The sequence below is a fragment of the Melanerpes formicivorus genome, unplaced genomic scaffold, assembly GCF_026170545.1.
Source record: "Melanerpes formicivorus ecotype bairdi unplaced genomic scaffold, bMelFor1.0.p_v2 SCAF_66, whole genome shotgun sequence".
Classification (NCBI taxonomy): domain Eukaryota; kingdom Metazoa; phylum Chordata; class Aves; order Piciformes; family Picidae; genus Melanerpes; species Melanerpes formicivorus.
The window spans coordinates 1,828,667-1,842,007 of NW_027142418.1; the positions used below are offsets into that span (position 1 = coordinate 1,828,667).

At 49.3% G+C, this 13,341-nt stretch overlaps 1 protein-coding gene across 1 annotated transcript in view; it reads left to right on the forward strand.

Moving 5' to 3' along the window:
• Positions 1-13,341, forward strand: part of NUP210 (nucleoporin 210) — an 86,695-nt gene that overhangs the window by 26,309 nt on the left and 47,045 nt on the right. Inside the window, exons 10-14 of the mRNA XM_068162620.1 lie at positions 460-600; positions 2,010-2,147; positions 7,223-7,378; positions 11,459-11,657; positions 12,896-13,041. Of these exons, the coding sequence (XP_068018721.1) occupies positions 460-600; positions 2,010-2,147; positions 7,223-7,378; positions 11,459-11,657; positions 12,896-13,041 (780 nt within the window). The remainder of the gene's footprint in view (positions 1-459; positions 601-2,009; positions 2,148-7,222; positions 7,379-11,458; positions 11,658-12,895; positions 13,042-13,341) is intronic.

Consider the following 13,341-nt stretch of genomic DNA (forward strand, 5'->3'; position numbering starts at 1 on the left):
TTTGCAGAAGATGACTTTGTGAGTGTTGTTTTATTTGCACTTCTCTGCTTCCTGAGATAAAAGATCCAAGTTTCAACTAGATCTCAGAAAGGTGCTGCAGGGGCAGTGTGTTTGCATGGTCTTGCCCCTTGTGTGTTTAAGAAGGACAGCATGAAGGAATTATTGTTAGATAGGAATTAGTTAGTGGTATAAATATTGTTAGATATGAATGACATAGTGGCATAAATATTGGTGGTCTCCCTGTATGTTGCTGCTGATTTACAAAAGTAAATATTTTCTGGTGGAGTTAGTTAATGCTCTGCCTGGAAGGTACAAAGGCTGAAACTTCCATGGAGGGAAATTCTTCCTCAGTAAGTTTCTCTGCACTCTGTCATGCAAGAATTGTTCTCTCCTTGATTTATTGCTGATGGTTGCACAGTGTTCGTGGCAGTTACCTGTGGCAATGTCTTCTGGTTTTAGAATATCAGAATTCGTACAAAGCTGTCCAGAGAATATTTTGAGGTGCTGAAGTCCTCTCTGAATGGATCATACCACTATGTGAAAGCAATAAAGAAGGGCCAGACCGTTATTGATGCTGCACTGACATCAGTCGTAGATCAGGTATGGTTTTATGAGAACTCTTCCTGCTGGGCCTAAAAAGGATGCTGTGGCTTTACACTGACATAGTAAAAGGAAAACTAAGAATTCAGACTAGACATTAAGAAGAGATTCATCCCCATGAGGGTGGTGAGGCACTGCAACAGGTTGCCCAGAGAAGTTGTGGAGACTTGAAGCCTGACAGTGTTGAAAGGCAGGTGAGGTGGGGCCTTGAGCAAGCTGCTCTAGTAGGACCTGGCCATGGCAGGGGAGTTGGAACTTAGGTGATCTTTAAGGTCCCTTTCAACCCAAACCACTCGATGATTCTGTGGATTCTGTGGGCCTTAGCCATTTTGTTCACACAGATTGACTAGCTTCTGAAATCCCTGCTTCAGGAATGCTGTCAGTGAAGTCAGCAGAGGATCTCCTTACATAAAAACTGGGGGACTTTGCTGCTCAGTGTGTGGCAACCACCTGTTAAAGTGGTGGTGCACAGCACTGATTCTTCCTCTCATGGCAGGTATGTGGGTGGGTACGTATTGTTGCCTTGTGCTGGTGCAAAGGTCCCCTCCCATCCTCTGAGTGAATTGTACAGTTGACTGGGGTAGGATCATCAGTGTCATAGCCTGGCCTTGCTCTGCCTTCAGTTAGATTTGGAAAGTGTTCTGTCATTTGGTAAGTGAGAGCTGGAATGAAAATCTGCCAAGTGTGTCAGCCTGCAGAGCTCTTCAAATTAATATTCATTAACTTTCTGCTGGCTGGGCAGGCTGCTGAGTGTATGGCTGACTAGGGCATGTGCTGTGAAACTGATTTGCTTCTGCTTGGAATTTGGAAAGGTTCAACACCTCACCTGTGCTGTGGAATCATTTTGGTGATTCCTGGAGTAGGATTTAGTAGGTCCTTGTGTGTGATAAGCCATGCTCAGTCTCTGTGGCAGAGAGCTGCTCTTGAATGAAATGAGGTCACCTGAGAGCTCTTAGTTTTCCTTCAGACTCCAGTAAGAAGCAGTATGTTGTGCCAGAGGGTTATGGCATTACAGTCACAGCCAAGATGTAAAGGCCAGTGTTTGGGTTGGGGTGGGTTGAGAAATGGGGCTTCTAGAGTCAGTGGCGTGTTCCCCTGCTGCAGAGTGGAAGGAGCAGAGTAAATGCAGGTGTGGAGTTACTGAATCCATTCTTCAGACAAGGTCTCAAGACCTGGGGATAGTGGAAGAATGTATTTCCTGCTGCTGTTTGTCTTCTCAGTGTATTTCTGTAGTCATTTAACACAGCAGCACACTTTGCTGTGCCAAGCTCCCTGCACACAAGTGCCCCTGAACGGTTTTCCTTTCTCTCTTAGGTGCTGTCAACAGGTTTGCTGTACATGAGGACTACCCAGGAGTTCTTGGATGCCCTGTGCTGCCATTTCTAATGCTCTGCTGTTGCTTTTTGTAGGATGGAAGTGATCATACATTACCAGTACCAGTTGAAAGCCAGCAAGATGTTGAAATCTATCTGCCCATAGTTCTTTCACCCAGTGTTTTGACATTCCCTTGGCAGCCTAAAGCAGGAGCCTACCAGTACACAATACAGGTATGCCAGAGGGAGTGCTGGTGGAGGAGAAGCTGGGCATGAGCAGGCACTGTGAGCTTGAAGCACAGAAGGCAAATGACAGCCTGGGCTGCATCAAAAGCAGTGTTACCAGAGATCCAGAGAGGTGATTCTGCCACTCTGCTCTGGTGAGACCTCACCTGGAGTACCGTGTCCAGCTCTGGAGCCCTCACTATATTAAGGACATGGAGCTGATGGAGCAGGTCCAGAGGAGGGACACAAAAAAGATCAGGGGGTTGGAGCAGCTCTGCTATGAGGACAGGCTGAGGGAGCTGGGGCTTTTCAGCCTGGAGAAGAGAAGGCTTCAGGGAGACCTAATAGCAACCTGCCAGTACCTGAAGGGGCTACAAGAAGGATGGGGAGAGACTATTTGCAAAGGCCTGCAGGGACAGGACCAGGGGCAATGGCTTCAAACTAGAGCAGAGCAGACTGAGATTGGATGTGAGGAACAAGGTCTGCACCAGGAGGGTGGTGGAACACTGGAACATGTTGCCCAGGGAAGTGGTTGAGGCTCCATCCCTGGAGATATTCAAGGTGAGGCTGGAGAGGGCTCTGGGCAACCTGATCTAGTTGGGGATGTCCCTGCTGAGTGCAGAGGGGTTGGACTGGATGATCTTTGGAGCTCCCTTCCAACCCAAACCATTCTTTGATTGTGTTTGCATGCAGGCACAGTGAGGCCTGTCACCACCTAGGTAGGGTTAACTTTGGATCCATCATGCCCAGTGACATCTAGAAGCTTGTATTTGGAGGAATTTTGTGGGATGTTAGTTGTAGGTGTTGAAAAAAAGAGTTAAAACAAGCAGATAAGAAACCAGCAGAGATAAACCTCCCTCTGTCTTTTACCTCCTGTTTTCATTTACTTCCTCTCTCCCTGGTGCATGCACCACACACAACTGCAGGCAGTGGTTTGGGATTACAGGAAGCAGCCAGGGTGCAAACCTTCATAGCCATAGTTGGAGGTGACCATTTATTGGGAAGGGATGGAAGTCTGGGAGAAGGAATCAGAGTGTGGAGAGACTGCAAAAGGCCATGAGAAGATTAATGAGCAGCACCCTGCCAGCCTTGGACATCAGTGTTCTTCAGTTGCCACACATCTCATGATTCAGAGCCACAAGAATGATCAAGGGGCTGGAACCCCTTTACTGTGAGGCCAAGCTGAGAGAGTTGGCCTTGTTCAGCCTCCAGAAGAAAAGGCTTCAGGGAGTCCTGGTGGCCTTTTAGTGCTTCAAGGGCTGATCAGAAGGCTGGGGACAGACTTTTGAGCAGGGCCTGATGTGATAGGACAAAGGGTGATGGCTTGATCTAAAAGAGGGAGAATCAGTCTGGAGAGAAGGAAGAATCTTTTTATTTATTTAGGGTGGTGAGACCCTGACCCAGGTTGCCCAGAGACGGGGTGGGGAGGGGATGCCTCATCCCTGGAACCATTGCAGGCCAGGTTGGTTGGGGCTCTGGGCAAGCTGCTCTAGTTGCAGGTGTCCCTGCTGCCTGCCTGCAGAGGGGTTGGACTGGGTGGGCCTTGAAGATCCCTTCCACCTAAAGCATTCTGTGATTGTAATCACAAGTCATCAGGAGGCAGAGACCACAGTGTCCCTGACTGTGTCCCCTTCTAAAGGGACCTTATTCTTGGATACATCTGTGCTCCCATGCTGCCAGTCCTCCATACACTTCCTGAAGCCAATGACTTGTCCAGAGTACAGTCTTAACTGCAGCAAAGATCATTGTGCTTCCCCAGCTGCCTCTTACCCCAGCAGAGATCCTGAACTCCAGCTTTCAGCATTAGGCAGTGCTGAGGTTTGGGTCTGTTTTCAAGTAACCAGTGTACAAAAAGAGCCAGTGGGATGGGGGAGGGGCTGTGTGTGAAGAAACAAATCCATCTCAGAGGAATGCATTTGTGCTCTCTAGTGTAGATCTGAAATTAGCTCACTGAGTTTAGTTCTGTCATCTGCAGTTCTGATTTCTGTGGGAGCTTTGGTTTAGTTCTTGCTATACCCAACCACACCAGCAGAGCATGATAAAACTTAGTTACAAAGACACTTTTTCACTATCTCCTCTGCTAGATTTGGCCCAGCCAGGGACAAGAAATGTGTTGTTCTGCTTGCCACCTCCTACAGTTCTAGTCTTGTCTCATTTTATCTTGCATATATCATCAAGTATCTCACCTGTGTGTTACTCACACAGTCACAGAGTTGAGCAGGTTGGAAAAGACCTCCGAGATCATCGAGTCCAACCTCTCACCCAACACCATCTGATCAACTAAACCATGGCACCAAGTGCCTCATCCAGGCTGCTATTAAGCATTTCCAGGGATGGTGACTCCACCACCTCCCTGGGCAGCACATCCCAATGGCCAATCTCTCTGGAAAGAATTTCTTCCTAACATCCAGCCCAAACCTCCCTTGGCACAGCTTGAGACTGTGTTCTGTACTTCTGTCACCGTTCCCTGGGAGAAGAGACCAAGCCCCACCTGGCTCCAACCTCCCTTCAGGGAGTTGTAGAGAGGAAGAAGGTCACCAGCCTTCTGCCCCAGATGCTTCCCCAGCTTTGTTGCCCTTCTCTGGACACCTTCCAGCATCTCAACACCTTTCTTAAATTGAGGAGCCCAGAACTGGACACAGGACTCAAGGTGTGGCCTAGCCAGTGCTGAGCACAGGGCACAATGACTTCCCTGCTCCTGCTGGCCACACTGTTCCTGATGCAGGCCAGGATGCCATTGGCCTTCTTGGCCACCTGGGCACACTGCTCGCTCGTGTTCAGCTGCTGTCAGCCAGCACCCCCAGGTCCCTTTCTGCCTGGCTGTTCTCCAGCCACTCTGACCCCAGCCTGTACTCCAATAATTACATCACTTCACTGGGATTTGTTGTCATTAAGAATAGAACCCCTTCTGTTCTCCCAGCATTTAGATTACTTTGCATTTACTAAAGCTGGAGAGGACAGCCTGCTTGCTCACTTATGCTAGTGGTGGTTCACAGTAACACCCAGCTTGCCTCCTGGTCCTGCCTGTAGACCCATGTTTGCCTCCTGCTTGGTGCTTTCTCAGTCAGCCTGCTTCCAATTGGTGGCTAGAATTTCTTCTTCTTTAATTTCTTTTTTATTCTGAAACTAAGTCAAAAGGGAGGTTTGGGTCTAGCCACACTCTGTTTATAGCTAAAGCAAGTTCTTCCAGATGGTATCAGAATGACTTCTGGCTTTTGCTTTGTCAGCTGTCTGGTTTTGTGTTGCTTGCTTTGTTCACTTTTGTGCTAATAGGATGGATTTTGTTGCAAGTGGAAGAGGGAGCAAAAAAAGCAAAGTCCCAAACCTTTGCCCTCCCCAGGAGGGCAGAGAAGTGCAGGGCCCTCAGTTAAGTTAGTTTTCTACTGAGGGCATCACTGTCACTGGTACCAGTTTGTGGAGTGGATCTTAGCTCACAGGCTGTAGATGGTGATCAGACAGTAAGAGAAGCTGATTTCCCTTTTCTCTGCTCAGGACAAACTGGCTGCTAGATACAAAATGTAGTAATGCAGCTGCTCTGTATGGCAGTGAGATGGGACTCCAGGGAATTACTAAACATTCAAAAGTTCTCTTCCATGGTTTCTGGGAGCCATCCAGTCCAACCTCTTGCTGAAGCAGGGCACCCCCAGCAGCTTGCCCAGGATCACAGTGGCCAGGGGGGTTTGGAATCTTTCCAGAGAAGGAAACTCCACAACCTCTCCGGACAGCCTGCTCCAGGGCTCCAGCGCACTCTTCCTTTCCTGCTCTGATGGAACCTCCTGGGTTCCAGTTTGTGCTCATTGGCCCTTGTCCTGTCCCTGGGCACCACTGACAAGAGTCTGGCCCCACCCTCTTGTCCCCCACCCTTTAGCTTTTGCTGAGCACTCCTCAGATCTCCTCTGGGGCTGCTCTCCTTGAGGTTCAACAGCCCCAGGGCTCTTTCTTCCTCATAGAGATGCTCCAGGCCTCTCAGCATCTTCTCAGCATCCACTGGACTCTCTCCAGTGGTTCCTGTGTCCCTTGAACTGGGGGAGTCTGGCACTGGACACAGTACTGCCCATCCCCTGAAAGTTGTTAGCTAAGCTCCTGCCTATTTTTTTCCCTGTGAGGGTGACAGAGCACTGGCACAGGCTGCCCAGGGGGCTGTGGAGTCTCCCTCTCTGGAGGTATTCAGCACCCACCTGGATGTGTTCCCTTTTGATCTGCTCTAGGTGATCCTGCCCTGGTAGGGGGTTGGACTGGATGAGTTTTTGAGGTCTCTTCTGGCTCCCAACATTCTGTGTGCCCAGGTGGCCAAGAAGACCAATGGCATCCTGGCCTGCATCAGGAAGAGTGTGGCCAGCAGGAGCAGGGAAGTCATTGTGCCCTGTGCTCAGCACTGGTTAGACCACACCTTGAGTCCTGTGTCCAGTTCTGGGCCCCTCAGTGTAGGAAAGATGTTGAGATGCTGGAAGGTGTCCAGAGAAGGGCAACAAAGCTGGGGAGGGGTCTGGAGCACAGCCCTGTGAGGGAGCCTCAAGCTGTGCCAGGGGAGGTTTAGGCTGGAGGTGAGGAGAAAGTTCTTCCCAGAAAGAGAGATTGACCATTGGGATGTGCTGCCCAGGGAGGTGGTGGAGTCCCCATCCCTAGAGGTGTTCAAAAAAGGCTTGGATGTGGCACTTGGAGCCATGGTTTAGTTGCCAGGAGGTGTTAGGTGGTGGGTTGGATTTGATGATCTCTGAGGTCTTTTCCAACCTTATTTATTCAATGATTTTTCCACACTGTCCTTCGTGACAAGATTTATCATCCTGGTCACTTTCTTCCTTTATTATGAAATGGCTTAGAGTAAATGCTGTGAACAGTCAAGGAAATTAAAACCATACAGGATGAAAAGAAAAGGAAGTGCAGTGATGCTCTTGTCTCTTTCCTCACCTTGCTTGTTTGGAAGTCCTGAGGTGTTACTTGCTTTGTGTTTCCTCAACAACAGCATTGTCCCTGCTCAGCCTGTCCCTGCTTTTCATGAATGATATTGAGAGGCTCAACAGCTAAGAGAGGTGAGAACCCCAGACATTATAAAGGACTTGAAAGATTTTCTCTCTCTGTTCCAGGCTCGTGGTGGGAGTGGCAATTTCAGCTGGTCCCATTCCAACCAGTCAGTTGCTGCAGTGACTGTCAAAGGAGTGATGACGACTGGCAGTGATATTGGCGTCAGTGTTATTCAGGCAGTTGATGTTCAGAACCCACTGCACTATGGAGAAATGAAGGTACAACTCTCTCATTCTCCCTCTTATTCTTCCATATGGCTGCTGGAAACAGCACATTCCCCTTTCCAAGAACCTTCCCCCGAGGATTCTCTGCCTGCCCTTGGCAGGATAAGGGATCAGTTTGTGTTGGTGCTTCTGGGGATTCAAGCTCTCTCCACTGCATTAACTTTACCCCTGTTGTGTTCCTTCCTGATGTCCTTTGCAAGTCGTTTTTCTTTGTTGAAAGTTTTGAGTGCAAGAGGAAAGTAGTAATTCAGTCCTGGCCTGGCCATCTAAGCAGACAAGGCAGCCTAAAAATGCTTTCTGCAGGGTGAGAGGTGTTTGCTGCTGGCTGAGAGCTGGACATGAGCCAGCACCAAGCACTGCCAGCCCAGGGCTGCTGCCCAGCAATGTGGGCAGAAGGGGCAGGGAGGAGATTCTGCCCCTATGCTGTGCTCTGCTGAGACCACCACTTCCCCACCTTTGCCTCACAGTGCTGGGGCAGCTCTGGAGTGCTCAGCACAGCACAGACAGGGACCTGTGTGAGAGGGGCCAGAGGAGGCCACAGCAATGCTGGGAGGGCTGGAAGCCTCTGCTGTGGGGCCAGGCTGAGAGAGTTGAGGTTGTTCAGCCTGGAAAAGGGAAGGCTTCAGGGAGACTTTCTGGTGGCTTTTCAGTGCTTAAATGTGGCCTATAGAAATATACTAATAGTGGAGTTTTGAGTGGCAAATTAGCTTGGGTTTTCTGCTGAGGTGATTTATGCCAGCTCAGCAGAAGGAATTGGAGAGGTACTAAGCTTCATGCTGGAAAGAATGAGTGAAGTACTCTAGAACAGTGACACAAATGAAAGTTTGTGCAGGATTTACCCCACAGATGTGCTGTGAAACTCTTTGCTGGACAGCCCAGGCTGCTGCTGCCAAACAGTGGACATTTACCAGCAGGAGATACAAAGATGAAGATTTTTTTTCTTTCAGTTGAAACTTCTTATCCTCAAACATAAGTCAAAGCCTGAAGACAGAAAAGAAATACTTCTCTCCATAAGAGCTTTCAGATTCAGTGCAGTGCACAATCTGAATAGGTTATTTTTGACTGCCTTTGTTCTTGTGCTGGGAATTGCATCCTTCAGAGGATGACTCTGAAGAGTTTTGTTTACTGACCTCAGTGAGCAAGTTTGAGGAATCTGTTGCACCATGGTCACAGTTTGAACTCTCTGCCATGTGGTACAACATCAGTCATTAGCAGATGAAGTTACTGCAGATGCAAAGCTTTGATCATAGGGATTGTTACCAGACCTGCAGTCAGGCTGGGGTGGACTCCTCAACATCAGTGGGAAAAGAAGCAAACCAGAGTCACAAATTCTGCAGGTATGGCCTGTTCATCCCCATACCAGCTCTGGCTGCATGGAACATCTGTTTATGCCCAGCAAGAAAGCTACGGGGGGGACTTTTTACAAAGGTTTGTAGTGATAGGACAAGGGGGAATGGTTTGAAGCTGAGGGACAGCAGGGTTAGTCTGGATCTTGGGAAGAAGTTCTTCAATATGAGGGTAGTGAGACTCTGGAATAGGCTGCCCAGGGAGGTTGTGGATAGCTCCTCCCTGGAGGTGTTCAAAGCCAAGTTGCATGAGGCCTTGAGCAACCTGGGCTAGTGGGAGGTGTCCCTGCCCATGGCAGGAGGTTAGAACTAGATGATCTTTAAGGTCACTTCAAACCCAAACCATTCTATGAGTCTCTGAATTCTTGGTTGTTAAATTAGGCACCAGATACTGTCTCATTGTAAATTCCTGACATATTACTGTCAGGAAATGTTGACCCCTGGACACCTTTAAAAATATTTGCCCACAGAAATGAAAGGAAGAAAAAAAGCCATTGAGGAAGTGTTTGCCTCATTAGTTCCCTCAACTTCTGCCTATCTGCTGCTGTGAGTGGTGAAGGCTGTCAGGTCTGGGTGAAATATTTATGCTGTCAAAGTCAAGGTTGGATGCTAAATCTGTCCCAAATCAGTTGGTGGCAGTACCTCCTGGAGATACCCTGCAACTCAGTCTTCACTTCACAATCAACAAAGCAGAAGAGAGAATTTTAGAGGTAGCAATAAAAGAATCACCAAAACTTAATGTGAACTTGGGCTGATGGGAAAAGAGCACTCAAGCAGCAAGCTTTCCTTGGCCCTTTCATGGAGTCATAGAATTGTTTCAGTTGGAAAAGACCTCCAAGATCACTCAGCCAAGATCAACCCAACACCACCATGCCACTCAACCACGTCCCCAAGTGCCATGGCCACACATCTCTTGAACACCTCTAGGAATGGTGACTCCACCACCTCCCTGGGTAGCCTGTTCTAGTGCCTGACCACTCTTGCAGCAAAGAATTTGTTCCTGATACCCAGCCTAAACCTCCCTTGGTGCAATTTCAGGTCATTTCCTGTTGTTCTGCAGCCTGATACTAGGAAGAGACCAAGCCCAACCTGGATCCAGCCTCCTTTCAGGGAGTTGTAGAGAGCAATGAGGTCAGGTGTAGAGAGCAGTGAGGCCAAGAGCATCATCTTACTCCTAATCTATGAAACAGATAGCAATTCTTGTATGTGTCTGAGCAAAAGATGCTTTCTGATACCTTTCTACAGCAGATAAACACAAAAGCAGTGTTGAGGGCTCCAGACTTGGGGAGGTGTGGTTGGAAAGCTGTGACTTTGAGAGGAACATGGGGTTTCTGGCTGACAGTTGACTAAACATGAGCCAGCAGTGCCTGTGTGCCTAAGAAAGCCAGTGGCTTGTTTTAGAAACAGGGTGGGCAGCAGGGACAGGAGGTGACCATCCCCCTGTGACAGTGCTGGGGAGGCCACACCTTGAATGCTGCTGTGTTCAGCTCTGGCCTCCTCACTCCAGGAAGGATATTGAGGGCCTGGAGCCTGTCCAGAGAAGGGCAATGAGGCTGGAGAAGGGCAATGAGGCTGGAGAAGGGCCTGGAGCACATGGGCTATGAGGAGGGGCTGAGGGAGCTGAGGGTATTCGAGCTGGAGAAGAGGAGGCTGAGGGGAGACCTCAATGCTCTCTACATAGCTCCCTGAAGAAAGGTTGGAGCAAGGAGAGAGCAGCCTCTGCTCCTTGCTGTCAAGCAACAGGACCAGAGAAAATGGTTCCAAGCTGTACCAGGGGAGGTTCAGGCTGGATGATAGGAATATTTCTACATTGGAAAGGTTCTCAGACATTGGAATGGTCTGCCCAAGGCAGTGCTGGAGTCACCATTCCTGGGGGTGTTCAAGCAGCCTGTGGGGCTGGCCCTTAGGGACATGGTTTAGTGTTGAGCTTGCAGTGCTGGGTGGAGGATTGGACTGGAGTAGCTTGGAGGTCTTTTCCAACTGGATGTTTTCTGTGATTCTGTGAGTGTGAGAAAAATTGCTTCCAGCCATCAGAGGGAAGGCAGCAGCTGGGAGAAGGATCACAGAGGGCTAATTAAATTGAGAGCACTCTGAAGCTTGTTGTCCTTTGTTTTTTTCCCTCCTGGTCTCTCTTTGTGGTGTTGTGTCCATAGCTCTGGGGTTAGTTTCAGGCTATGCCTAGAAAACTTTCCACAGATCTTGAACAGAGAGTGGTAGAATGTAAATAAATCACTACTGAATGTAAAAAGAAAGAGAATGGTAAGCTCTAAATAATCCCATTGGACAAATTGGCAGCATCAGCCACTTCTGTAAACTATCTTTCTCTCCCTTTTTGGCTTCCTTGCTCTGGAGACACTAACTTGTGCTTCTGCTTGTCTTGGCTGACCTTGGCTGTGTTCTTTGTTGTGGCTGAGCATCTTAACAAACAGCTCTCTGCTCTTTCTCTCCTCTATTGTGTACAAGAGGGTAGGGAGCAGGGCGGGGGGAGGAAGCTGTTGCTGGCTCCCCTGGTTTTGCCCAGGGGGGTTCTCGTGCTGTTTGTCAGTTGTAAATATATCTAAACACTGTCTGTTTTGTGCATGGCCCTTGCATTCCATTGTGGGTTGTAGTTTTGCTTGTACACACAGCTTGCATTTGCTGCCAGCTGAGCTGGTCTGGCACTGTAATGCTGGGGGGGGAGTTTCAACCCGCCGCAAGCTCCGAGCGCTGTGCTCCTTTCCTCCTCCAGGTGTACGTCACAGAGCCCAGCGGGATGGAGTTCGCCCCCTGCCGAGTTGAAGCCCCTGTGGGGCAGGTGCTGGAGCTGCCCCTCAGGATCACTGGCCTGACAAATGTTGAAACAGGCCAGACCGTCCCGCTGAGCGACTGCTCACACTTCGACCTCCTGGTGGAGGTAGAAAACCAGGCTGTGTTCAGGCCACTTCAAGGTGATTTGGCCCCCTCCCTCTTTTGACAGTTACATTAAGATGTTGCTAAGCATAACCACAGGTCGAGGGAGGGGATTCTCCCCCTCTACTCCACGCTGCTGGGACCTCACCTGGAGTACTGTGTCCAGTTCTGGAGCCTCGATTACAGCAAGAATCTGGAGGTGCTGGAAGGTGTCCAGAGAAGAGCCATGAGGAGGAGCAGAGGGCTGGAGCTGCTCTGCTGTGAGGACAGACTGAGGGAGTTGGGGCTATTCAGTCTGGAGAAGAGAAGGCTCTGAGGAGACCTTCTTGTGGCCTGCCAGTATCAAAAGGGGGTTCCAAGAAAGCTGGGGAGGGACTTTTGAGGGTGTCAGGGAATGATGGGACTTGGGGGGCTGGAGGAAAACTAGAAATGGGTAGGTTCAGATTGGATGTTAGGAAGAAGTTCTTCCCCATGAGGGTGGTGAGGCACTGGCACAGGTTGCCCAGGGAGGTGGTGGAAGCCTCATGCCTGGAGGTTTTTAAGGCCAGGCCAGATGTGGCTGTGAGCAACCTTATCTACTGTGGGGTGTTGAAACTGGATGATCCTTGAGGTCCCTTCCAACCCTAACAATTCTATGATTCTAAGCCAGACATCTCCTTTAAATCACTGTTGCAGTTTCTGTGGGCAGGACTGCTAGAGAGATGCTTCACTTCCGAGATGGGGATCAGAGTAATTTCATTTGTTACTGGGTCATTGGCTGCCTTAACTTCTGCATAGCTGCTGCTGTGAGTGGTGGAGGCTGGGAGTCTTGCTAAGTGTGTCAGGTCTGGCTCAAATATTCACACTTTCTTAGTCAAGGCACTAAATCTGTCCCAGTTGGTGACAGTGCCTCCTGGAGATATCCTGCAGCTCAGTCTTCACTTCAAAATCGGCAAAGCAGAAAAGGGAGGTCTAGAGGCAGGAGTAAAAGAATTCTAGAAGTAGCAGTAAGAGGTGGTGTATGGAGCACTGCACCTGGAGCCTCCAACACAGAGTAATGACTCATGAGCTGTCTTGAAAATGTGTGAAAAGAAAGAGGTTTGTAAGCTGTTTGTAAGATGTTTTGGTAGGTGCTGGGTTGGAGATGAAAGGGAGGGCAGAACATTTTCAGCCCTTTGGTCAGAGAGTAGCTCTCTGCTGGTCGAAATGCAGATGAGAAAAGCCACATTGAAGTGGCACTAAGATGCCTGCCCCTTTCCCTCCAGATGTGCATTTGTCTGTTTGGTTTCTGTGACAGGAAGGCTTCAGCCATCTGCTGATTTCTGTAGTGGAGTGCGAGTGAAGGGTGAGAGTCAAGGGTACACAACCCTGGTGGTTAGCTACAGCCGTGGTCACGTCCACCTCAGTGCCAGCATCACCATAGCTGCCCACCTGCCGCTGAAGGTAAGCCTTGCATTTGCTGTTCCCAGGGCAATCCATCACTTCAGATGCCCTCACAAGACAAATAGCAGCTCATGCAGTGAGTGTGTTTAAAACAAATCAGTGGGTGGTTGGTTTACAGGAGCACGATGCTGGACTGCTTTGGGGAATCACGCTTTAACCCTTGCTCTGTGGAGCGTGTAGAGTCTGCCTGCAGAGATGAGGCAGAGGGTGCTGCAGCTTCTGAAGTGGAAAGTGATTTTGATAACCTTGCCACTATTTCAGACTTGGCAAGAGAGTCTCAGATGCTGCCAGCTGAAGAAA